Source organism: Mobula birostris, chromosome 13, assembly GCF_030028105.1.
Source record: "Mobula birostris isolate sMobBir1 chromosome 13, sMobBir1.hap1, whole genome shotgun sequence".
Taxonomy (NCBI): domain Eukaryota; kingdom Metazoa; phylum Chordata; class Chondrichthyes; order Myliobatiformes; family Myliobatidae; genus Mobula; species Mobula birostris.
In genome coordinates, this window is record NC_092382.1 from 26805666 (window position 1) to 26830290 (window position 24625).

The 24625-nt window shown below is 46.0% G+C and overlaps 1 protein-coding gene across 9 annotated transcripts in view; it reads left to right on the forward strand.

The window, feature by feature from the left end:
- LOC140208620 (uncharacterized) overlaps nucleotides 1-24625 on the forward strand; it is a 117174-nt gene that overhangs the window by 39547 nt on the left and 53002 nt on the right. For 7 of the 9 annotated variants that reach the window (XM_072277432.1, XM_072277424.1, XM_072277428.1 and 4 more), the window contains 51 exons: nucleotides 1604-3341; nucleotides 4546-4632; nucleotides 4787-4957; nucleotides 5113-5283; nucleotides 5438-5608; nucleotides 5764-5934; nucleotides 6089-6259; nucleotides 6415-6585; nucleotides 6732-6902; nucleotides 7058-7228; nucleotides 7384-7554; nucleotides 7710-7880; nucleotides 8036-8206; nucleotides 8362-8532; nucleotides 8690-8860; nucleotides 9017-9187; nucleotides 9343-9513; nucleotides 9981-10151; nucleotides 10307-10477; nucleotides 10635-10805; nucleotides 10962-11132; nucleotides 11288-11458; nucleotides 11927-12097; nucleotides 12252-12422; nucleotides 12890-13060; nucleotides 13217-13387; nucleotides 13543-13713; nucleotides 14182-14352; nucleotides 14507-14677; nucleotides 15145-15315; nucleotides 15471-15641; nucleotides 16110-16280; nucleotides 16437-16607; nucleotides 16763-16933; nucleotides 17401-17571; nucleotides 17727-17897; nucleotides 18366-18536; nucleotides 18693-18863; nucleotides 19019-19189; nucleotides 19658-19828; nucleotides 19983-20153; nucleotides 20621-20791; nucleotides 20947-21117; nucleotides 21273-21443; nucleotides 21599-21769; nucleotides 22238-22408; nucleotides 22563-22733; nucleotides 23201-23371; nucleotides 23527-23697; nucleotides 23853-24023; nucleotides 24179-24349. In XM_072277432.1, the coding sequence (XP_072133533.1) occupies nucleotides 1604-3341; nucleotides 4546-4632; nucleotides 4787-4957; nucleotides 5113-5283; nucleotides 5438-5608; nucleotides 5764-5934; nucleotides 6089-6259; nucleotides 6415-6585; nucleotides 6732-6902; nucleotides 7058-7228; nucleotides 7384-7554; nucleotides 7710-7880; nucleotides 8036-8206; nucleotides 8362-8532; nucleotides 8690-8860; nucleotides 9017-9187; nucleotides 9343-9513; nucleotides 9981-10151; nucleotides 10307-10477; nucleotides 10635-10805; nucleotides 10962-11132; nucleotides 11288-11458; nucleotides 11927-12097; nucleotides 12252-12422; nucleotides 12890-13060; nucleotides 13217-13387; nucleotides 13543-13713; nucleotides 14182-14352; nucleotides 14507-14677; nucleotides 15145-15315; nucleotides 15471-15641; nucleotides 16110-16280; nucleotides 16437-16607; nucleotides 16763-16933; nucleotides 17401-17571; nucleotides 17727-17897; nucleotides 18366-18536; nucleotides 18693-18863; nucleotides 19019-19189; nucleotides 19658-19828; nucleotides 19983-20153; nucleotides 20621-20791; nucleotides 20947-21117; nucleotides 21273-21443; nucleotides 21599-21769; nucleotides 22238-22408; nucleotides 22563-22733; nucleotides 23201-23371; nucleotides 23527-23697; nucleotides 23853-24023; nucleotides 24179-24349 (10204 nt within the window). The remainder of the gene's footprint in view (nucleotides 1-1603; nucleotides 3342-4545; nucleotides 4633-4786; nucleotides 4958-5112; nucleotides 5284-5437; nucleotides 5609-5763; nucleotides 5935-6088; nucleotides 6260-6414; nucleotides 6586-6731; nucleotides 6903-7057; nucleotides 7229-7383; nucleotides 7555-7709; nucleotides 7881-8035; nucleotides 8207-8361; nucleotides 8533-8689; nucleotides 8861-9016; nucleotides 9188-9342; nucleotides 9514-9980; nucleotides 10152-10306; nucleotides 10478-10634; nucleotides 10806-10961; nucleotides 11133-11287; nucleotides 11459-11926; nucleotides 12098-12251; nucleotides 12423-12889; nucleotides 13061-13216; nucleotides 13388-13542; nucleotides 13714-14181; nucleotides 14353-14506; nucleotides 14678-15144; nucleotides 15316-15470; nucleotides 15642-16109; nucleotides 16281-16436; nucleotides 16608-16762; nucleotides 16934-17400; nucleotides 17572-17726; nucleotides 17898-18365; nucleotides 18537-18692; nucleotides 18864-19018; nucleotides 19190-19657; nucleotides 19829-19982; nucleotides 20154-20620; nucleotides 20792-20946; nucleotides 21118-21272; nucleotides 21444-21598; nucleotides 21770-22237; nucleotides 22409-22562; nucleotides 22734-23200; nucleotides 23372-23526; nucleotides 23698-23852; nucleotides 24024-24178; nucleotides 24350-24625) is intronic. The other 2 variants (XM_072277430.1, XM_072277431.1) reach the window with 2 other exon arrangements.

Consider the following 24625-nt stretch of genomic DNA (forward strand, 5'->3'; position numbering starts at 1 on the left):
CACTGTGAAACCCCACACACCCCTGACAGGTTACTGACACACTGTGAGGCCCCACACACACATGAGAGGGAGAGAACACACTCTAAGACCCCCACACGCACCAGATAGGGTCCTGACACATTGCCAGACGCCATACACCCCTGGCAAAATGCTGAGACAGTCTGAGACCCCCCACACCCCTGGCAGGGTCTTGACACACTGTGAGATCCCCACACACCCCTGACAAGGTACTGACACACTGTGAGACCCAACACACACCTGACAGGGTCCAAGCACTCTGTGAGATCCCCACACCCTTGAAAGGATCTTGACACGCTGTGAGACCCGACATATCCCTGACATTGTCCTGACAATCTGTCAGACCCCACACACCCCTGACAGGTTCCTAACACAGTCTGAAAGCCCACACACCAATGGCATGGTCCTGACACACTGTTAGACCCCACACACCCCTCACAAGATCCTGACTCAGTGTCAGACCCCACAGAACCTAGTTAGCGTCCTGACCTACTGTGAGACCCCACATACCCCTGACAGGGTCCTGACACAGTTTGACAACCCACACACCCCTGACAGGGTCCTGACACACTGTGAGACCCCACACACCCCTCACAAGATCCTGACTCAGTGTCAGACCCCACAGAACCTAGTTAGTGTCTTGACCTGCTGTGAGACCCCACAAACCACTGACAGGGTCTTGACACACTGTGACACCCGACACACCCCTGACAGGTTACTGACACACTGTGAGGCCCCACACACACCTGCAGGATCCTGACACACTGAGACCCCACACACCCCTGGCAAGATCCTGACACAGAGTGAGACCCCACACACCCCCCACAGGCTCCTTACACACCGTGAGACACCACACACACATGAGAGGGAGAGGACACACTCTAAGAACCCCACAAGCACCGGATAGGGTCCTGACACGTTACCAGACGCTTCACACCCCTGAAAAAATCCTGAGACGGTACGAGACCCCAGACACGTCTGACAGGGTCCTGCATCACTGTCAGACCCAACAGAAACTAGTTAGGGTCCCTAACATACTGTGAGACCCTGACACACTGTGAGACCCCACACCTCCCTGACAGGGTTCTGACACACTGTGAGACCCCACACACCCCTGACAGGGTCCTGACACACTGTGAGAGCCCACACCTCCCTGACAGGGTGACGGTGAGAGGGGAGGGGGAGCTGTGATTCCCTGACCAGTTCCTTTCACAGAATGCCCACTACCCTCTTCTCCATCTCCATACACCCCGTCAACACTGGGGATTGAAAGTTTCTTCCACAGGAAAAAATTGCAGCTGTGACAGTAGAGGGAGTTTGTCCAGCATGGGACAGTCGGGGGTCAGTAAACTACTAGGGAAATACTCACCTTCACAGCACAGTTAATTGTGAAATGTGATGATCTGGTGTTTATCTGGACCAAGCCTCTCTGTCCAGTCAGGGGTCTGTTTATCAAATTTACTGTTCGAGCATCCATTGATGAATCCAATTCATGCCAGAGCTTTGAGCTAACTCTTGTGTGCTTAAATACTGCGTTTTGAGTTGAGGCATCTAACAGTTTGTTCACTGTCTGTTCCCATGGAAGATGTTCAACAGAAACACAAGGAGACTCTGCGGGCACAAACTGAAACACTGAGAGTGAACAGGATCCTGATGAGGGAGGAGGTGGAGGTTTTCCAGCTGGCTGATCGATACGCTGAGCTCACGGTCATTTCTACTGTTCGAGATCGGACACTGGTGGAACATGAGCTGCTGGCAAGAGGCAGAGACCACGAGGAGTGGAGAGAGAAACATCTCCGCAGAGAGCTGGAGAAAATCCGGACTGATCAGTTGTTCCAGAGCAGCTTTTCCCGGAGTAAATTCAAATCTGGGAGTTCGGCAGCAGTGGCCGGAGTCGCGGGAATTGGGAAAACAACAATGGTACAAAAGATTGTTTATGACTGGGCCACGGGGAAAATATACCAACAATTCCAGTTTGTCTTCAGTTTCAAATTCCGGGATTTAAACTCCATTAACTGCAGAATAAACCTGAAGGAACTGATTCTGGATCAGTATCCTCACTTTAAAAAAATCCTGAGAGAGGTCTGGAAGAACCCAGAGGGATTGCTGTTTATATTCGATGGTTTGGATGAATTCAATGACAAAATTGATTTTGCTGACAGTCAGAGAAACACAGAACCTCGGTCCACATGCACAGATCCTGAATTCAACTGCAAGGTGTCTGACATTGTGTACAGTTTAATCCAGGGCAAGCTGCTCCCAGGGTGTTCAGTTCTTGTTACCTACCGTCCCACTGCGTTAGGTTTATTGGAAAAGGCGGAGATCAATGTCCGGGCTGAAATCCTGGGATTTGTTGGTGAGGAACGGAAGGAATATTTCACCAGGCATTTTGAAGATCAGACAGTGGCAGCAGCTGTTTTCAAACACGTGAAGGAGAACGAGATCCTGTACACCATGAGCTACAACCCCTCCTGCTGCTGGATCCTCGCTCTGGCACTGGGCCCCTTCTTCACACAAAGAGTCAGGGACCCGCAGCGAGTTCCCAAGACCATCACCCAACTATATTGCTACTATATTTACAACATCCTGAAAAACCACGGCCGTGAGATTGAGAACCCCCGTGATGTGTTACTCAGGGTTGGCCAGATGGCCTTCAGAGGAGTGGCTGAGAAGAAGATTGTGTTTACAGATGGAGATTTGATCAAGTACAATCTGCAGCCTTCCCAGTTCCTGTCCGGGTTCCTGATGGAGCTTTTGGAGAGAGAGGATTCTGCCCAGAGCGTGGTGTACACATTCCCACACATCACCATCCAAGAGTTTGTAGCTGCAGTCGCACAATTCCTGAATCCACATCCCGGGGATAGTCTGAGATTCCTCACTGAAGCCCACAGCACGACAGACAGTCGATTTGAGGTATTTCTCCGTTTTGTTGCTGGTCTCTCCAACCCAATGACAGCTCGGGGCCTGGAGGAGTTTCTGGGTCCATTTCCTCATCAAACAACCTGCCGGGTGATTGACTGGGTGAAGGAGGAGGTTAAACGCCAGAGTGGAAACACATGGAATGAAGCTGGTAAAAGGAGCCTCCTGAACACATTACACTACCTGTTTGAATCTCAGAATCGTGGGCTGGCTCAGGCCGCACTGAGATCTGTGGAAACACTTTCATTCAGTGGAATGACACTGACCCCGTTTGACTGCGCGGTCCTGGATCATGTCATTGGACTCTGTGATACAATAAAATACCTCAACCTGGAGGACTGCCACAGTCAGTGTGAAGCAATCCAGCGGCTGGGACCCGGGCTGCACAAGTGCCAGGAGTTGAGGTAACTTGATTTATCTCTCACTCTGAACAGTGAAACTATTCCATTGTGTTGTTTCAATGTAAAGGGATTCAGGTGAAACTGCAATAAGTCGAATTGTGAATGCTCAGGGGATCGGTCAGTAATTCCCCAAGGACGGGAGGGTTCTGTGGTTCCTTGTGAAGGGATGTTGGAGACTTCATCAGATCAGTGAACAACGGTCATTAGTTTAATGTTAGTAAATCACAGAAATGGCCGTGTTTCTCACTGCCTGTGACACGTCCATTCACAATGTTCCTTCTCACTGTTACTGACACCCAGACCTACACTGACTGCAGCAGGTGGGTCAGAGCTTCACACCCCCTTCCCGGTCGGGACAAGAGACTGTCAGCAGACTTTCCCTGTAAGAGTGAAAGAATTACCATTGTGAGATTGTCCTCCCCTGCCCTTCCCCGTGTGTGACTATCACCATCAGTCCACCTGTGTGACTTTACTCACTACCAGATACCCAGACCCCATGGGCACATCTTCTCTCTCGATTATGATCCTCGGTTCAGACCCAGCCCTCCCGGACAATCCTCTCTTCTTGTAGGATAATCGTTTCCCCTCACACCCTCTTGTGGAACCTCTCATCCCCACTCCCCTTCCTTTCTTGGGGATCTCTTCCCCGTCCCATTCCTCCTGCGGGCTCTCTCATCCTCATACCCCTTCCGTTCCTGGGTTTCTACCTGTATCGCCTTGTGGATCTCTGTTCTCCATCTCCGTTCATCCCGTCCGATATCTCCTGTGGGATCTCTCTTCCCCATTCCCCTTCCTCCTGAGAAATCACTCTTCCCCATCTCCCATCCTCCTGTTGGATCTCTCTTCTCCACCCCCCTTGCTCAGGTGGGGACTCGTACACAGTCTCTCATCGACACTTTCATATTAACAAATCTTCCTCACTGTTGGACTTACTCTCATTTTCCAACTCTGCCCCTTCCGACCTTCTCAGGTCGGGGAGACTTTTCCAACCATTGGGAAATGACACAGAATATGGGGAGAATACAGGGTCGCACCAGCAGGTTAAATTACTGACATTCGGTGAATTCCCTGGAGCTGGGCAGTGAGGGACATTGACAGTGATGGGAACTCCGATCAGTGATTTACTGAGTATCTGAGTGAGAGAAATTCCCTCAGACCCACGGTTTGAATCACTTTGTTCATCATTTTTTTTTCTGTTTGTGTTTAGCCTTGGGTGGAATAAACTGGAAGATTCAGGAGTGAAACTGGTTTCTGCGGCTCTGAGGAAACCGGAGTGTAAAATACAGAAACTGTGGTAAATACCATACTGTGTGAGATTGTGTTTACAGTCTCTGAATGTCTGACACTGAACATTAAAGTGATCAGTTAATCTGTTACTGATAAACACTGGGGTTTGTACCGTCTCCTGTCTCTCTGTGTCCTTCACCCTCACTCTCACTCATCTCCAGGCTGAGGAATGTCGGTCTCACAGATTCTGGTGCCGAGGATCTCGCCTCCGCTCTCAGAACAAACTCATCACTGACGGAGCTGAACCTGAGTGCTAATAAACTGGGAGATTCAGGAGTGAAACGGGTGTCTGCGGCTCTGAGGAACCCAAAGTGTAAATTACAGAAACTGTGGTAAGTACCAGACTGTGGGAGATTGTGTTTACGGTCACTGGGTGTCTGACAGTGAACATTAATGTGATCAGTAATTGTGTTACTGATAAACACTGGGGATTTGTACCATCTCCTGTCTCTATGTGTCCTTCACCCTCACTCTCTCTCATCTCCAGGCTTTCTGATGTCGGTCTCACTGCTAATGGCGCCAAGGACCTCATCTCTACTCTCAGTACAAATCGATCACTGAAAGAGCTGAGTTTGAATGATAATAAACTGGGAGATTCAGGAGTGAAACTGTTGTCGGCTGCGCTGAGGGACTCGGAGTGTAACATACAGAAACTGTGGTAAGTACCAGACTGTTGAGATTATGTTTACAGTCACTGGGTGTCTGACACTGAACATTAATGTGATCAGTAATTGTGTTACTAATAAACACTGGGGATTTGTACCATCTCCTGTCTCTCTGTGTCTTTCACCCTCACTCTCTCTCATCTCCAGGCTGAGGAATGTCGGTCTCACAGATTCTGGTGTCGAGGATCTCGCCTCCGCTCTCAGTACAAACCCATCACTGACAGAGCTGAACCTGAGTGCTAATGAACTGGGAGATTCAGGAGTTAAACTGGTGTCTGCGGCTCTGACGAATTCGAAGTTTTGTATACAGAAATTGTGGTCAGTACCAAACTGTGGGAGATTGTGTTTACAGTCACTGGGTGTCTGACAGTGAACATTAATGTGATCAGTAATTGTGTTACTGATAAACACTGGGGATTTGTACCGTCTCCTGTCTCTATGTGTCCTTCACCCTCACTCTCTCTCATCTCCAGGCTTTCTGATGTCGGTCTCACTGCTAATGGCGCCAAGGACCTCATCTCCACTCTCAGTACAAATCGATCACTGAAAGAGCTGAGTTTGAATGATAATAAACTGGGAGATTCAGGAGTGAAACTGTTGTCGGCTGCGCTGAGGGACTCGGAGTGTAACATACAGAAACTGTGGTAAGTACCAGACTGTTGAGATTGTGTTTACAGTCACTGGGTGTCTGACACTGAACATTAATGTGATCAGTAATTGTGTTACTGATAAACACTGGGGATTTGTACCGTCTCCTGTCTCTCTGTGTCCTTCACCCTCACTCTCTCTCATCTCCAGCCTGTGGAATGTCGGCCTCACAGATTCCGGTGCCGGAGATCTTAACGCCGCTCTCGGAGGAAACCCTTCACTGACAGTGCTCAATCTGAATAATAATAAGTTGGAAGATTCAGGAGTGAAACTGGTGTCTGCGGCTCTGAAGAAATCACGGTGTAAATTACAGGAATTGCGGTATGTACTAGTCTGTATGAGATTGTGTTTCCAGTCACTGAGTGTCTGACATTGAACATTAATGTGATCAGTAATTGTGTCACTGATAAACACTGGGGAATTGTACCATCTCCTGTCTCTCTGTGTCCTTCACCCTCACTCTCTCTCATCTCCAGGTTGAGGAATGTCGGTCTCACAGATTCTGGTGCCAAGGATCTCGCCTCCACTCTCAGAACAAACCGATCATTGATGGAGCTGAACCTGAATGATAATAAACTGGGAGATTCAGGAGTGAAACTGGTGTCTGCGGCTCTAAAGAAGGCGAAATGTAAAATCCAAAAGCTGTGGTAAATACCAGAGAGTGGGAGATTGTCACTGCATATTTGACACTGAACATTAATATAATTAGTAATTATATTATTGATTAACAGTGAGAATATGTACAGTCTTCTGTCCCTCTGTGTTCTTCAACCTGATTCTCTCTCTTCTCCAGGCTGCGGGATGTCGGTCTCACAGATTCTGGTGCCAAGGATCTCGCCTCCGCTCTCAGTTCGAACCCATCACTGACGGAGCTGAACCTGGGTGCTAATAAACTGGGAGATTCAGGAGTGAAACTGGTGTCTGCGGCTCTGAAGAATTCGGAGTGTAAAATACAGAAACTATGGTCAGTAGCAGAATGTGTGAGATTGTGTTTACAGTCACTGGGTGTCTGACACTGAACATTAATGTGATCAGTAATTGTGTCACTGATAAACACTGGGGATTTGTACCGCCTCCTGTCTCTCTGTGTCCTTCACCCTCACTCTGTCTCATCTCCAGGCTGTATGATGTCGGTCTCACAGATTCTGGTGCCAAGGATCTCAACTCCACTCTCAGTACAAACCAATCACTGACGGAACTGAGTTTGAATGATAATAAACTAGGAGATTCAGGAGTGAAACTGGTGTCTGAGGCTCTGAAGCTCTCGGAGTGTAAAATACAGAAGCTTTCGTAAGTACCAGACTGTGGGAGATTGTGTTTACAGTCACTGGGTGTCTGACACTGAACATTAATGTGATCAGTAATTGTGTTACTGATATACACTGGGGATTTGTACCGTTTCCTGTCTCTCTGTGTCCTTCACCCTCACTCTCTCTCATCTCCAGGCTGAGGAATGTCGGTCTCACAGATTCTGGTGTCGAGGATCTCCTCTCCGCTCTCAGAACAAACCCATCACTGACGGAGCTGAACCTGAGTGGTAATAAACTGGGAGATTCAGGAGTGAAATTGGTGTCTGAAGCTCTAAGGAACTCAGAGTGTAAAATACAGAAACTGTGGTCAGTACCAGACTGTGGAATATTGTGTTTACAGAGACTTGGTGTCTGACACTGAACATTAATGTGATTTGTAATTACATTACTGATTAACAGTGTGGATATGAACAGTCTCGTGTCTCTCTGTGTTTTTCACCCTCACTCTCTCTCATCTCCAGTCTGTACGATGTAGGTCTCACAGATTCTGGTGCCAAGGATCTCGCCTCCACTCTCAGCACAAATCGATCACTGACAGAGCTGAACCTGAATGATAATGAACTGGGAGATTCAGGAGTGAAACTGGTGTCTGAAGCTCTAAGGAACTCGAAGTGTGAAATACAGAAACTGTGGTCAGTATCAAACTGTCGGAGATTGTGTTTACAGGCACTTAATATCTGACTCTGAACATTAATGAAATCTGTAATTGTGTTCCAGATAAACACTGGGGATTTGTACCGTGTTCTGTCTCTCTGTGTCCTTCACCCTCACTCTATCTCATCTCCAGGCTCAGGGATGTCGGTCTCACAGATTCTGGTGCCGAGGATCTCGCCTCCGCTCTCAGAACAAACCCATCACTGACGGAGCTGAACCTGGGTGCTAACAAACTGGGAGATTCAGGAATGAAACTGGTGTCTGCGGCTCTGAGGAACACAGAGTGTAAAATACAGAAACTGTGGTAAGTACCAGACTGTGGGAGATTATGTTTACTGTCACTGGGTGTCCGACACTGAACATTAATGTGATCAGTAATTGTGTTACTGATAAACACTGGGGATTTGTACCGTCTCCTGTCTCTCTGTGTCCTTCACCCTCACTCTCTCTCATCTCCAGGCTGTATGATGTCGGTCTCACTGCTAATGGTGCCAAGGAGATCATCTCCACTCTCAGTACAAATCGATCACTGAAAGAGCTGAGTTTGAATGATAATAAACTGGGAGATTCAGGAGTGAAACTGGTGTCGGACGCGTTGAGGGTCTCGGAGTGTAAAATACAGAAACTGTGGTAAATACCAGACAGTGGGAGATTGTGTTTACAGGCACAGGGTGTCTGACACTGAACATTAATGTGATCATTAATTGTGATACTGATAAACACTGGGGTTTTCTATCGTCTCCTGTCTCTCTTTGTCCTTCCCCTTCACTCTATCTCTCATCTCCAGGCTGAGGGATGTCGGTCTTACAGATTCTGGTGTCGAGGATCTCGTCTCCGCTCTCAGTACAAACCCAAAACTGACGGAGCTGAACCTGAGTTATAATAAACTGGGAGATTCAGGAGTGAAACTGGTTTCTGCGGCTCTGAAGAATTCAGACTGTAAAATACAGAAATTATGGTCAGTAGCAGAATGGAGGTAGAGTTTGTTTACGGTCACTGGGTGTCTGACACTGAACATTAATGTGATCAGTAATTGTGTTACTGATAAACACTGGGGATTTGTACCGTCTCCAGTCTCTCTGTGTCCTTCACCCTCACTCTCTCTCATTTCCAGGCTGATGGATGTCGGACTCACAGATTCAGCTGCCGGAGATTTTGTGTCCGCTCTCAGTACAAAAACTTCACTAATGGTGCTCAGCCTGAATAACAATAAACTGCGAGATTCAGGAGTGAAACTGGTGTCTGCGGCTCTGATGAAATCACGGTGTAAATTACAGGAATTAGGGTAGGTACCAAACTGTAGGAGGTTGTGTTTACAGTCACTGGGTGTCTGACACTGAACATTAATGTGATCAGTAATTGTGTTACTGATAAACACTGGGGATTTGTACCGTCTCCTGTCTCTCTGTGACCTTCACCCTCTCTTTCTCTCATCTCCAGGCTGAGGGATGTCGGTCTCACAGATTCTGGTGCCGGCGATCTCGCCTCTGCTCTCAGAACAAACCCATCACTAACAGAGTTGAACCTGAATGATAATCAGCTGGGAGATTCAGGAGTGAAACTGCTGTCTGCGGCTCTGGGGAACCCGGAGTGTAAATTACAGAAACTGCAGTAAGTACCAGACTGTGGGAGATTGTGTTTATAGTCACTGCGTGTCTGACACTGAACTTTAATTTATCAGTAATTGTGTTACTGATAAACACTGGGAATTTATACCGTCTCCTGTCTCTCTGTGTCCTTCACAGTCTCTGCTCATCTCCAGGCTGTGGAATGTCAGCCTCACAATTCAGCTGCAGGATACCTTGCCTCCATTCTCCCGAGAAACACTTCACTAACGGTGCTCATTCTGAATAACAATAAACTGGGTTATTCAGAATTTAAACTGTTGCAAACGACTCTGATGAAATCAGAGTGTAAATTACTGAAACTGTGTTAAATATCAGACTGTGGGAGATTGAGATTGTGTTTACCTTCACTGCGTGTCTGACACTAAACACTAATGTAATCAGAAATTGTGTTACTGATAAACACTGGGGATTTGTACCATCTCCTGTCTCTTTGTGCCCTTTTATCTCCAGGCTGGACAATATCGGTCTCACAGATTCTGGTGCCAAGGATCTCGCCTCCGCTCTCAGTACAAACCCATCACTGACGGAGTTGAACCTGAGTGTTAATAAACTGGGAGATTCAGGAATGAAACTGGTGTCTGAGGCTCTGAGGAACTCGAAGTGTGAAATACAGAAACTGTGGTCAGTATCAAACTGTCGGAGATTGTGTTTACAGGCACTTAATATCTGACTCTGAACATTAATGAAATCTGTAATTGTGTTCCAGATAAACACTGGGGATTTGTACCGTCTCCTGTCTCTCTGTGTCCTTCACCCTCACTCTCTCTCATCTCCAGGCTGTATGATGTCGGTCTCACTGCTAATGGTGCCAAGGAGATCATCTCCACTCTCAGTACAAATCGATCACTGAAAGAGCTGAGTTTGAATGATAATAAACTGGGAGATTCAGGAGTGAAACTGGTGTCGGACGCGTTGAGGGTCTCGGAGTGTAAAATACAGAAACTGTGGTAAATACCAGACAGTGGGAGATTGTGTTTACAGGCACAGGGTGTCTGACACTGAACATTAATGTGATCATTGATTGTGATACTGATAAACACTGGGGTTTTCTATCGTCTCCTGTCTCTCTTTGTCCTTCCCCTTCACTCTATCTCTCATCTCCAGGCTGAGGGATGTCGGTCTTACAGATTCTGGTGTCGAGGATCTCGTCTCCGCTCTCAGTACAAACCCAAAACTGACGGAGCTGAACCTGAGTTATAATAAACTGGGAGATTCAGGAGTGAAACTGGTTTCTGCGGCTCTGAAGAATTCAGACTGTAAAATACAGAAATTATGGTCAGTAGCAGAATGGAGGTAGAGTTTGTTTACGGTCACTGGGTGTCTGACACTGAACATTAATGTGATCAGTAATTGTGTTACTGATAAACACTGGGGATTTGTACCGTCTCCAGTCTCTCTGTGTCCTTCACCCTCACTCTCTCTCATTTCCAGGCTGATGGATGTCGGACTCACAGATTCAGCTGCCGGAGATTTTGTGTCCGCTCTCAGTACAAAAACTTCACTAATGGTGCTCAGCCTGAATAACAATAAACTGCGAGATTCAGGAGTGAAACTGGTGTCTGCGGCTCTGATGAAATCACGGTGTAAATTACAGGAATTAGGGTAGGTACCAAACTGTAGGAGGTTGTGTTTACAGTCACTGGGTGTCTGACACTGAACATTAATGTGATCAGTAATTGTGTTACTGATAAACACTGGGGATTTGTACCGTCTCCTGTCTCTCTGTGACCTTCACCCTCTCTTTCTCTCATCTCCAGGCTGAGGGATGTCGGTCTCACAGATTCTGGTGCCGGCGATCTCGCCTCTGCTCTCAGAACAAACCCATCACTAACAGAGTTGAACCTGAATGATAATCTGCTGGGAGATTCAGGAGTGAAACTGCTGTCTGCGGCTCTGGGGAACCCGGAGTGTAAATTACAGAAACTGCAGTGAGTACCAGACTGTGGGAGATTGTGGTTATAGTCACTGCGTGTCTGACACTGAACTTTAATTTATCAGTAATTGTGTTACTGATAAACACTGGGAATTTGTACTGTCTCCTGTCTCTCTGTGTCCTTCACAGTCTCTGCTCATCTCCAGGCTGTGGAATGTCAGCCTCACATATTCAGCTGCAGGATACCTTGCCTCCATTCTCCCGAGAAACACTTCACTAACGGTGCTCATTCTGAATAACAATAAGCTGGGAGATTCAGAATTTAAACTGTTGCCAACGACTCTGATGAAATCAGAGTGTAAATTACAGAAACTGTGTTAAATGCCAGACTGTGGGAGATTGAGATTGTGATTACCTTCACTGCGTGTCTGACACTAAACATTAATGTAATCAGAAATTGTGTTACTGATAAACACTGGGGATTTGTACCATCTCCTGTCTCTTTGTGCCCTTTTATCTCCAGGCTGGACAATATCGGTCTCACAGATTCTGGTGCCAAGGATCTCGCCTCCGCTCTCAGTACAAACCCATCACTGACAGAGTTGAACCTGAGTGTGAATAAACTGGGAGATTCAGGAGTGAAACTGGTGTCTGAGGCTCTGAGGAACCCGGAGTGTAAAATACAGAAACTGGGGTAAGTACCAGACTGTGGGAGATTGTGTTTATAGTCACTGGGTGTCTGACACTGAACATTAATTTATCAGTCATTGTGTTACTGATAAACACTGGGGATTTGTACCGTCTCCTGTCTCTCTGTGACCTTCACCCTCTCTTTCTCTCATCTCCAGGCTGAGGGATGTCGGTCTCACAGATTCTGGTGCCGGCGATCTCGCCTCTGCTCTCAGAACAAACCCATCACTAACAGAGTTGAACCTGAATGATAATCAGCTGGGAGATTCAGGAGTGAAACTGCTGTCTGCGGCTCTGGGGAACCCGGAGTGTAAATTACAGAAACTGCAGTAAGTACCAGACTGTGGGAGATTGTGTTTATAGTCACTGCGTGTCTGACACTGAACTTTAATTTATCAGTAATTGTGTTACTGATAAACACTGGGAATTTATACCGTCTCCTGTCTCTCTGTGTCCTTCACAGTCTCTGCTCATCTCCAGGCTGTGGAATGTCAGCCTCACAATTCAGCTGCAGGATACCTTGCCTCCATTCTCCCGAGAAACACTTCACTAACGGTGCTCATTCTGAATAACAATAAACTGGGTTATTCAGAATTTAAACTGTTGCCAACGACTCTGATGAAATCAGAGTGTAAATTACTGAAACTGTGTTAAATATCAGACTGTGGGAGATTGAGATTGTGTTTACCTTCACTGCGTGTCTGACACTAAACACTAATGTAATCAGAAATTGTGTTACTGATAAACACTGGGGATTTGTACCATCTCCTGTCTCTTTGTGCCCTTTTATCTCCAGGCTGGACAATATCGGTCTCACAGATTCTGGTGCCAAGGATCTCGTCTCCGCTCTCAGTACAAACCCAAAACTGACGGAGCTGAACCTGAGTTATAATAAACTGGGAGATTCAGGAGTGAAACTGGTTTCTGCGGCTCTGAAGAATTCAGACTGTAAAATACAGAAATTATGGTCAGTAGCAGAATGGAGGTAGAGTTTGTTTACGGTCACTGGGTGTCTGACACTGAACATTAATGTGATCAGTAATTGTGTTACTGATAAACACTGGGGATTTGTACCGTCTCCAGTCTCTCTGTGTCCTTCACCCTCACTCTCTCTCATCTCCAGGCTGATGGATGTCGGACTCACAGATTCAGCTGCCGGAGATTTTGTGTCCGCTCTCAGTACAAAAACTTCACTAATGGTGCTCAGCCTGAATAACAATAAACTGCGAGATTCAGGAGTGAAACTGGTGTCTGCGGCTCTGATGAAATCACGGTGTAAATTACAGGAATTAGGGTAGGTACCAAACTGTAGGAGGTTGTGTTTACAGTCACTGGGTGTCTGACACTGAACATTAATGTGATCAGTAATTGTGTTACTGATAAACACTGGGGATTTGTACCGTCTCCTGTCTCTCTGTGACCTTCACCCTCTCTTTCTCTCATCTCCAGGCTGAGGGATGTCGGTCTCACAGATTCTGGTGCCGGCGATCTCGCCTCTGCTCTCAGAACAAACCCATCACTAACAGAGTTGAACCTGAATGATAATCTGCTGGGAGATTCAGGAGTGAAACTGCTGTCTGCGGCTCTGGGGAACCCGGAGTGTAAATTACAGAAACTGCAGTGAGTACCAGACTGTGGGAGATTGTGGTTATAGTCACTGCGTGTCTGACACTGAACTTTCATTTATCAGTAATTGTGTTACTGATAAACACTGGGAATTTGTACTGTCTCCTGTCTCTCTGTGTCCTTCACAGTCTCTGCTCATCTCCAGGCTGTGGAATGTCAGCCTCACATATTCAGCTGCAGGATACCTTGCCTCCATTCTCCCGAGAAACACTTCACTAACGGTGCTCATTCTGAATAACAATAAGCTGGGAGATTCAGAATTTAAACTGTTGCCAACGACTCTGATGAAATCAGAGTGTAAATTACTGAAACTGTGTTAAATGCCAGACTGTGGGAGATTGAGATTGTGATTACCTTCACTGCGTGTCTGACACTAAACATTAATGTAATCAGAAATTGTGTTACTGATAAACACTGGGGATTTGTACCATCTCCTGTCTCTTTGTGCCCTTTTATCTCCAGGCTGGACAATATCGGTCTCACAGATTCTGGTGCCAAGGATCTCGCCTCCGCTCTCAGTACAAACCCATCACTGACAGAGTTGAACCTGAGTGTTAATAAACTGGGAGATTCAGGAGTGAAACTGGTGTCTGAGGCTCTGAGGAACCCGGAGTGTAAAATACAGAAACTGGGGTAAGTACCAGACTGTGGGAGATTGTGTTTATAGTCACTGGGTGTCTGACACTGAACATTAATTTATCAGTCATTGTGTTACTGATAAACACTGGGGATTTGTACCGTCTCCTGTCTCTCTGTGACCTTCACCCTCTCTTTCTCTCATCTCCAGGCTGAGGGATGTCGGTCTCACAGATTCTGGTGCCGGCGATCTCGCCTCTGCTCTCAGAACAAACCCATCACTAACAGAGTTGAACCTGAATGATAATCAGCTGGGAGATTCAGGAGTGAAACTGCTGTCTGCGGCTCTGGGGAACCCGGAGTGTAAATTACAGAAACTGCAGTAAGTACCAGACTGTGGGAGATTGTGTTTATAGTCACTGCGTGTCTGACACTGAACTTTAATTTATCAGTAATTGTGTTACTGATAAACACTGGGAATTTATACCGTCTCCTGTCTCTCTGTGTCCTTCACAGTCTCTGCTCATCTCCAGGCTGTGGAATGTCAGCCTCACAATTCAGCTGCAGGATACCTTGCCTCCATTCTCCCGAGAAACACTTCACTAACGGTGCTCATTCTGAATAACAATAAACTGGGTTATTCAGAATTTAAACTGTTGCCAACGACTCTGATGAAATCAGAGTGTAAATTACTGAAACTGTGTTAAATATCAGACTGTGGGAGATTGAGATTGTGTTTACCTTCACTGCGTGTCTGACACTAAACACTAATGTAATCAGAAATTGTGTTACTGATAAACACTGGGGATTTGTACCATCTCCTGTCTCTTTGTGCCCTTTTATCTCCAGGCTGGACAATATCGGTCTCACAGATTCTGGTGCCAAGGATCTCGCCTCCGCTCTCAGTACAAACCCATCACTGACGGAGTTGAACCTGAGTGTTAATAAACTGGGAGATTCAGGAGTGAAACTGGTGTCTGAGGCTCTGAGGAACTCGAAGTGTGAAATACAGAAACTGTGGTCAGTATCAAACTGTCGGAGATTGTGTTTACAGGCACTTAATATCTGACTCTGAACATTAATGAAATCTGTAATTGTGTTCCAGATAAACACTGGGGATTTGTACCGTGTTCTGTCTCTCTGTGTCCTTCACCCTCACTCTATCTCATCTCCAGGCTCAGGGATGTCGGTCTCACAGATTCTGGTGCCGAGGATCTCGCCTCCGCTCTCAGAACAAACCCATCACTGACGGAGCTGAACCTGGGTGCTAACAAACTGGGAGATTCAGGAATGAAACTGGTGTCTGCGGCTCTGAGGAACACAGAGTGTAAAATACAGAAACTGTGGTAAGTACCAGACTGTGGGAGATTATGTTTACTGTCACTGGGTGTCCGACACTGAACATTAATGTGATCAGTAATTGTGTTACTGATAAACACTGGGAATTTATACCGTCTCCTGTCTCTCTGTGTCCTTCACAGTCTCTGCTCATCTCCAGGCTGTGGAATGTCAGCCTCACAATTCAGCTGCAGGACACCTTGCCTCCATTCTCCCGAGAAACACTTCACTAACGGTGCTCATTCTGAATAACAATAAACTGGGTTATTCAGAATTTAAACTGTTGCCAACGACTCTGATGAAATCAGAGTGTAAATTACTGAAACTGTGTTAAATATCAGACTGTGGGAGATTGAGATTGTGTTTACCTTCACTGCGTGTCTGACACTAAACACTAATGTAATCAGAAATTGTGTTACTGATAAACACTGGGGATTTGTACCATCTCCTGTCTCTTTGTGCCCTTTTATCTCCAGGCTGGACAATATCGGTCTCACAGATTCTGGTGCCAAGGATCTCGTCTCCGCTCTCAGTACAAACCCAAAACTGACGGAGCTGAACCTGAGTTATAATAAACTGGGAGATTCAGGAGTGAAACTGGTTTCTGCGGCTCTGAAGAATTCAGACTGTAAAATACAGAAATTATGGTCAGTAGCAGAATGGAGGTAGAGTTTGTTTACGGTCACTGGGTGTCTGACACTGAACATTAATGTGATCAGTAATTGTGTTACTGATAAACACTGGGGATTTGTACCGTCTCCAGTCTCTCTGTGTCCTTCACCCTCACTCTCTCTCATTTCCAGGCTGATGGATGTCAGACTCACAGATTCAGCTGCCGGAGATTTTGTGTCCGCTCTCAGTACAAAAACTTCACTAATGGTGCTCAGCCTGAATAACAATAAACTGCAAGATTCAGGAGTGAAACTGGTGTCTGCGGCTCTGATGAAATCACGGTGTAAATTACAGGAATTAGGGTAGGTACCAAACTGTAGGAGGTTGTGTTTACAGTCACTGGGTGTCTGACACTGAACATTAATGTGATCAGTAATTGTGTTACTGATAAACACTGGGGATTTGTACCGTCTCCTGTCTCTCTGTGACCTTCACCCTCTCTTTCTCTCATCTCCAGGCTGAGGGATGTCGGTCTCACAGATTCTGGTGCCGGCGATCTCGCCTCTGCTCTCAGAACAAACCCATCACTAACAGAGTTGAACCTGAATGATAATCAGCTGGGAGATTCAGGAGTGAAACTGCTGTCTGTGGCTCTGGGGAACCCGGAGTGTAAATTACAGAAACTGCAGTAAGTACCAGACTGTGGGAGATTGTGTTTATAGTCACTGCGTGTCTGACACTGAACTTTAATTTATCAGTAATTGTGTTACTGATAAACACTGGGAATTTATACCGTCTCCTGTCTCTCTGTGTCCTTCACAGTCTCTGCTCATCTCCAGGCTGTGGAATGTCAGCCTCACAATTCAGCTGCAGGATACCTTGCCTCCATTCTCCCGAGAAACACTTCACTAACGGTGCTCATTCTGAATAACAATAAACTGGGTTATTCAGAATTTAAACTGTTGCCAACGACTCTGATGAAATCAGAGTGTAAATTACTGAAACTGTGTTAAATATCAGACTGTGGGAGATTGAGATTGTGTTTACCTTCACTGCGTGTCTGACACTAAACACTAATGTAATCAGAAATTGTGTTACTGATAAACACTGGGGATTTGTACCATCTCCTGTCTCTTTGTGCCCTTTTATCTCCAGGCTGGACAATATCGGTCTCACAGATTCTGGTGCCAAGGATCTCGCCTCCGCTCTCAGTACAAACCCATCACTGACGGAGTTGAACCTGAGTGTTAATAAACTGGGAGATTCAGGAGTGAAACTGGTGTCTGAGGCTCTGAGGAACTCGAAGTGTGAAATACAGAAACTGTGGTCAGTATCAAACTGTCGGAGATTGTGTTTACAGGCACTTAATATCTGACTCTGAACATTAATGAAATCTGTAATTGTGTTCCAGATAAACACTGGGGATTTGTACCGTGTTCTGTCTCTCTGTGTCCTTCACCCTCACTCTATCTCATCTCCAGGCTCAGGGATGTCGGTCTCACAGATTCTGGTGCCGAGGATCTCGCCTCCGCTCTCAGAACAAACCCATCACTGACGGAGCTGAACCTGGGTGCTAACAAACTGGGAGATTCAGGAATGAAACTGGTGTCTGCGGCTCTGAGGAACACAGAGTGTAAAATACAGAAACTGTGGTAAGTACCAGACTGTGGGAGATTATGTTTACTGTCACTGGGTGTCCGACACTGAACATTAATGTGATCAGTAATTGTGTTACTGATAAACACTGGGAATTTATACCGTCTCCTGTCTCTCTGTGTCCTTCACAGTCTCTGCTCATCTCCAGGCTGTGGAATGTCAGCCTCACAATTCAGCTGCAGGACACCTTGCCTCCATTCTCCCGAGAAACACTTCACTAACGGTGCTCATTCTGAATAACAATAAACTGGGTTATTCAGAATTTAAACTGTTGCCAACGACTCTGATGAAATCAGAGTGTAAATTACTGAAACTGTGTTAAATATCAGACTGTGGGAGATTGAGATTGTGTTTACCTTCACTGCGTGTCTGACACTAAACACTAATGTAATCAGAAATTGTGTTACTGATAAACACTGGGGATTTGTACCATCTCCTGTCTCTTTGTGCCCTTTTATCTCCAGGCTGGACAATATCGGTCTCACAGATTCTGGTGCCAAGGATCTCGTCTCCGCTCTCAGTACAAACCCAAAACTGACGGAGCTGAACCTGAGTTATAATAAACTGGGAGATTCAGGAGTGAAACTGGTTTCTGCGGCTCTGAAGAATTCAGACTGTAAAATACAGAAATTATGGTCAGTAGCAGAATGGAGGTAGAGTTTGTTTACGGTCACTGGGTGTCTGACACTGAACATTAATGTGATCAGTAATTGTGTTACTGATAAACACTGGGGATTTGTACCGTCTCCAGTCTCTCTGTGTCCTTCACCCTCACTCTCTCTCATTTCCAGGCTGATGGATGTCGGACTCACAGATTCAGCTGCCGGAGATTTTGTGTCCGCTCTCAGTACAAAAACTTCACTAATGGTGCTCAGCCTGAATAACAATAAACTGCGAGATTCAGGAGTGAAACTGGTGTCTGCGGCTCTGATGAAATCACGGTGTAAATTACAGGAATTAGGGTAGGTACCAAACTGTAGGAGGTTGTGTTTACAGTCACTGGGTGTCTGACACTGAACATTAATGTGATCAGTAATTGTGTTACTGATAAACACTGGGGATTTGTACCGTCTCCTGTCTCTCTGTGACCTTCACCCTCTCTTTCTCTCATCTCCAGGCTGAGGGATGTCGGTCTCACAGATTCTGGTGCCGGCGATCTCGCCTCTGCTCTCAGAACAAACCCATCACTAACAGAGTTGAACCTGAATGATAATCTGCTGGGAGATTCAGGAGTGAAACTGCTGTCTGCGGCTCTGGGGAACCCGGAGTGTAAATTACAGAAACTGCAGTGAGTACCAGACTGTGGGAGATTGTGGTTATAGTCACTGCGTGTCTGACACTGAACTTTAATTTATCAGTAATTGTGTTACTGATAAACACTGGGAATTTGTACTGTCTCCTGTCTCTCTGTGTCCTTCACAGTCTCTGCTCATCTCCAGGCTGTGGAATGTCAGCCTCACATATTCAGCTGCAGGATACCTTGCCTCCATTCTCCCGAGAAACACTTCACTAACGGTGCTCATTCTGAATAACAATAAGCTGGGAGATTCAGAATTTAAACTGTTGCCAACGACTCTGATGAAATCAGAGTGTAAATTACAGAAACTGTGTTAAATGCCAGACTGTGGGAGATTGAGATTGTGATTACCTTCACTGCGTGTCTGACACTAAACATTAATGTAATCAGAAATTGTGTTACTGATAAACACTGGGGATTTGTACCATCTCCTGTCTCTTTGTGCCCTTTTATCTCCAGGCTGGACAATATCGGTCTCACAGATTCTGGTGCCAAGGATCTCGCCTCCGCTCTCAGTACAAACCCATCACTGACAGAGTTGAACCTGAGTGTGAATAAACTGGGAGATTCAGGAGTGAAACTGGTGTCTGAGGCTCTGAGGAACCCGGAGTGTAAAATACAGAAACTGGGGTAAGTACCAGACTGTGGGAGATTGTGTTTATAGTCACTGGGTGTCTGACACTGAACATTAATTTATCAGTCATTGTGTTACTGATAAACACTGGGGATTTGTACCGTCTCCTGTCTCTCTGTGACCTTCACCCTCTCTTTCTCTCATCTCCAGGCTGAGGGATGTCGGTCTCACAGATTCTGGTGCCGGCGATCTCGCCTCTGCTCTCAGAACAAACCCATCACTAACAGAGTTGAACCTGAATGATAATCAGCTGGGAGATTCAGGAGTGAAACTGCTGTCTGCGGCTCTGGGGAACCCGGAGTGTAAATTACAGAAACTGCAGTAAGTACCAGACTGTGGGAGATTGTGTTTATAGTCACTGCGTGTCTGACACTGAACTTTAATTTATCAGTAATTGTGTTACTGATAAACACTGGGAATTTATACCGTCTCCTGTCTCTCTGTGTCCTTCACAGTCTCTGCTCATCTCCAGGCTGTGGAATGTCAGCCTCACAATTCAGCTGCAGGATACCTTGCCTCCATTCTCCCGAGAAACACTTCACTAACGGTGCTCATTCTGAATAACAATAAACTGGGTTATTCAGAATTTAAACTGTTGCCAACGACTCTGATGAAATCAGAGTGTAAATTACTGAAACTGTGTTAAATATCAGACTGTGGGAGATTGAGATTGTGTTTACCTTCACTGCGTGTCTGACACTAAACACTAATGTAATCAGAAATTGTGTTACTGATAAACACTGTGGATTTGTACCATTTCCTGTCTCTTTGTGCCCTTTTATCTCCAGGCTGGACAATATCGGTCTCACAGATTCTGGTGCCAAGGATCTCGCCTCCGCTCTCAGTACAAACCCATCACTGACGGAGTTGAACCTGAGTGTTAATAAACTGGGAGATTCAGGAGTGAAACTGGTGTCTGAGGCTCTGAGGAACTCGAAGTGTGAAATACAGAAACTGTGGTCAGTATCAAACTGTCGGAGATTGTGTTTACAGGCACTTAATATCTGACTCTGAACATTAATGAAATCTGTAATTGTGTTCCAGATAAACACTGGGGATTTGTACCGTGTTCTGTCTCTCTGTGTCCTTCACCCTCACTCTATCTCATCTCCAGGCTCAGGGATGTCGGTCTCACAGATTCTGGTGCCGAGGATCTCGCCTCCGCTCTCAGAACAAACCCATCACTGACGGAGCTGAACCTGGGTGCTAACAAACTGGGAGATTCAGGAATGAAACTGGTGTCTGCGGCTCTGAGGAACACAGAGTGTAAAATACAGAAACTGTGGTAAGTACCAGACTGTGGGAGATTATGTTTACTGTCACTGGGTGTCCGACACTGAACATTAATGTGATCAGTAATTGTGTTACTGATAAACACTGGGGATTTGTACCGTCTCCAGTCTCTCTGTGTCCTTCACCCTCACTCTCTCTCATTTCCAGGCTGATGGATGTCGGACTCACAGATTCAGCTGCCGGAGATTTTGTGTCCGCTCTCAGTACAAAAACTTCACTAATGGTGCTCAGCCTGAATAACAATAAACTGCGAGATTCAGGAGTGAAACTGGTGTCTGCGGCTCTGATGAAATCACGGTGTAAATTACAGGAATTAGGGTAGGTACCAAACTGTAGGAGGTTGTGTTTACAGTCACTGGGTGTCTGACACTGAACATTAATGTGATCAGTAATTGTGTTACTGATAAACACTGGGGATTTGTACCGTCTCCTGTCTCTCTGTGACCTTCACCCTCTCTTTCTCTCATCTCCAGGCTGAGGGATGTCGGTCTCACAGATTCTGGTGCCGGCGATCTCGCCTCTGCTCTCAGAACAAACCCATCACTAACAGAGTTGAACCTGAATGATAATCTGCTGGGAGATTCAGGAGTGAAACTGCTGTCTGCGGCTCTGGGGAACCCGGAGTGTAAATTACAGAAACTGCAGTGAGTACCAGACTGTGGGAGATTGTGGTTATAGTCACTGCGTGTCTGACACTGAACTTTCATTTATCAGTAATTGTGTTACTGATAAACACTGGGAATTTGTACTGTCTCCTGTCTCTCTGTGTCCTTCACAGTCTCTGCTCATCTCCAGGCTGTGGAATGTCAGCCTCACATATTCAGCTGCAGGATACCTTGCCTCCATTCTCCCGAGAAACACTTCACTAACGGTGCTCATTCTGAATAACAATAAGCTGGGAGATTCAGAATTTAAACTGTTGCCAACGACTCTGATGAAATCAGAGTGTAAATTACAGAAACTGTGTTAAATGCCAGACTGTGGGAGATTGAGATTGTGATTACCTTCACTGCGTGTCTGACACTAAACATTAATGTAATCAGAAATTGTGTTACTGATAAACACTGGGTATTTGTACCATCTCCTGTCTCTTTGTGCCCTTTTATCTCCAGGCTGGACAATATCGGTCTCACAGATTCTGGTGCCAAGGATCTCGCCTCCGCTCTCAGTACAAACCCATCACTGACAGAGTTGAACCTGAGTGTGAATAAACTGGGAGATTCAGGAGTGAAACTGGTGTCTGAGGCTCTGAGGAACCCGGAGTGTAAAATACAGAAACTGGGGTAAGTACCAGACTGTGGGAGATTGTGTTTATAGTCACTGGGTGTCTGACACTGAACATTAATTTATCAGTCATTGTGTTACTGATAAACACTGGGGATTTGTACCGTCTCCTGTCTCTCTGTGACCTTCACCCTCTCTTTCTCTCATCTCCAGGCTGAGGGATGTCGGTCTCACAGATTCTGGTGCCGGCGATCTCGCCTCTGCTCTCAGAACAAACCCATCACTAACAGAGTTGAACCTGAATGATAATCAGCTGGGAGATTCAGGAGTGAAACTGCTGTCTGCGGCTCTGGGGAACCCGGAGTGTAAATTACAGAAACTGCAGTAAGTACCAGACTGTGGGAGATTGTGTTTATAGTCACTGCGTGTCTGACACTGAACTTTAATTTATCAGTAATTGTGTTACTGATAAACACTGGGAATTTATACCGTCTCCTGTCTCTCTGTGTCCTTCACAGTCTCTGCTCATCTCCAGGCTGTGGAATGTCAGCCTCACAATTCAGCTGCAGGATACCTTGCCTCCATTCTCCCGAGAAACACTTCACTAACGGTGCTCATTCTGAATAACAATAAACTGGGTTATTCAGAATTTAAACTGTTGCCAACGACTCTGATGAAATCAGAGTGTAAATTACTGAAACTGTGTTAAATATCAGACTGTGGGAGATTGAGATTGTGTTTACCTTCACTGCGTGTCTGACACTAAACACCAATGTAATCAGAAATTGTGTTACTGATAAACACTGGGGATTTGTACCATCTCCTGTCTCTTTGTGCCCTTTTATCTCCAGGCTGGACAATATCGGTCTCACAGATTCTGGTGCCAAGGATCTCGCCTCCGCTCTCAGTACAAACCCATCACTGACGGAGTTGAACCTGAGTGTTAATAAACTGGGAGATTCAGGAGTGAAACTGGTGTCTGAGGCTCTGAGGAACTCGAAGTGTGAAATACAGAAACTGTGGTCAGTATCAAACTGTCGGAGATTGTGTTTACAGGCACTTAATATCTGACTCTGAACATTAATGAAATCTGTAATTGTGTTCCAGATAAACACTGGGGATTTGTACCGTGTTCTGTCTCTCTGTGTCCTTCACCCTCACTCTATCTCATCTCCAGGCTCAGGGATGTCGGTCTCACAGATTCTGGTGCCGAGGATCTCGCCTCCGCTCTCAGAACAAACCCATCACTGACGGAGCTGAACCTGGGTGCTAACAAACTGGGAGATTCAGGAATGAAACTGGTGTCTGCGGCTCTGAGGAACACAGAGTGTAAAATACAGAAACTGTGGTAAGTACCAGACTGTGGGAGATTATGTTTACTGTCACTGGGTGTCCGACACTGAACATTAATGTGATCAGTAATTGTGTTACTGATAAACACTGGGGATTTGTACCGTCTCCAGTCTCTCTGTGTCCTTCACCCTCACTCTCTCTCATTTCCAGGCTGATGGATGTCGGACTCACAGATTCAGCTGCCGGAGATTTTGTGTCCGCTCTCAGTACAAAAACTTCACTAATGGTGCTCAGCCTGAATAACAATAAACTGCGAGATTCAGGAGTGAAACTGGTGTCTGCGGCTCTGATGAAATCACGGTGTAAATTACAGGAATTAGGGTAGGTACCAAACTGTAGGAGGTTGTGTTTACAGTCACTGGGTGTCTGACACTGAACATTAATGTGATCAGTAATTGTGTTACTGATAAACACTGGGGATTTGTACCGTCTCCTGTCTCTCTGTGACCTTCACCCTCTCTTTCTCTCATCTCCAGGCTGAGGGATGTCGGTCTCACAGATTCTGGTGCCGGCGATCTCGCCTCTGCTCTCAGAACAAACCCATCACTAACAGAGTTGAACCTGAATGATAATCTGCTGGGAGATTCAGGAGTGAAACTGCTGTCTGCGGCTCTGGGGAACCCGGAGTGTAAATTACAGAAACTGCAGTGAGTACCAGACTGTGGGAGATTGTGGTTATAGTCACTGCGTGTCTGACACTGAACTTTAATTTATCAGTAATTGTGTTACTGATAAACACTGGGAATTTGTACTGTCTCCTGTCTCTCTGTGTCCTTCACAGTCTCTGCTCATCTCCAGGCTGTGGAATGTCAGCCTCACATATTCAGCTGCAGGATACCTTGCCTCCATTCTCCCGAGAAACACTTCACTAACGGTGCTCATTCTGAATAACAATAAACTGGGTTATTCAGAATTTAAACTGT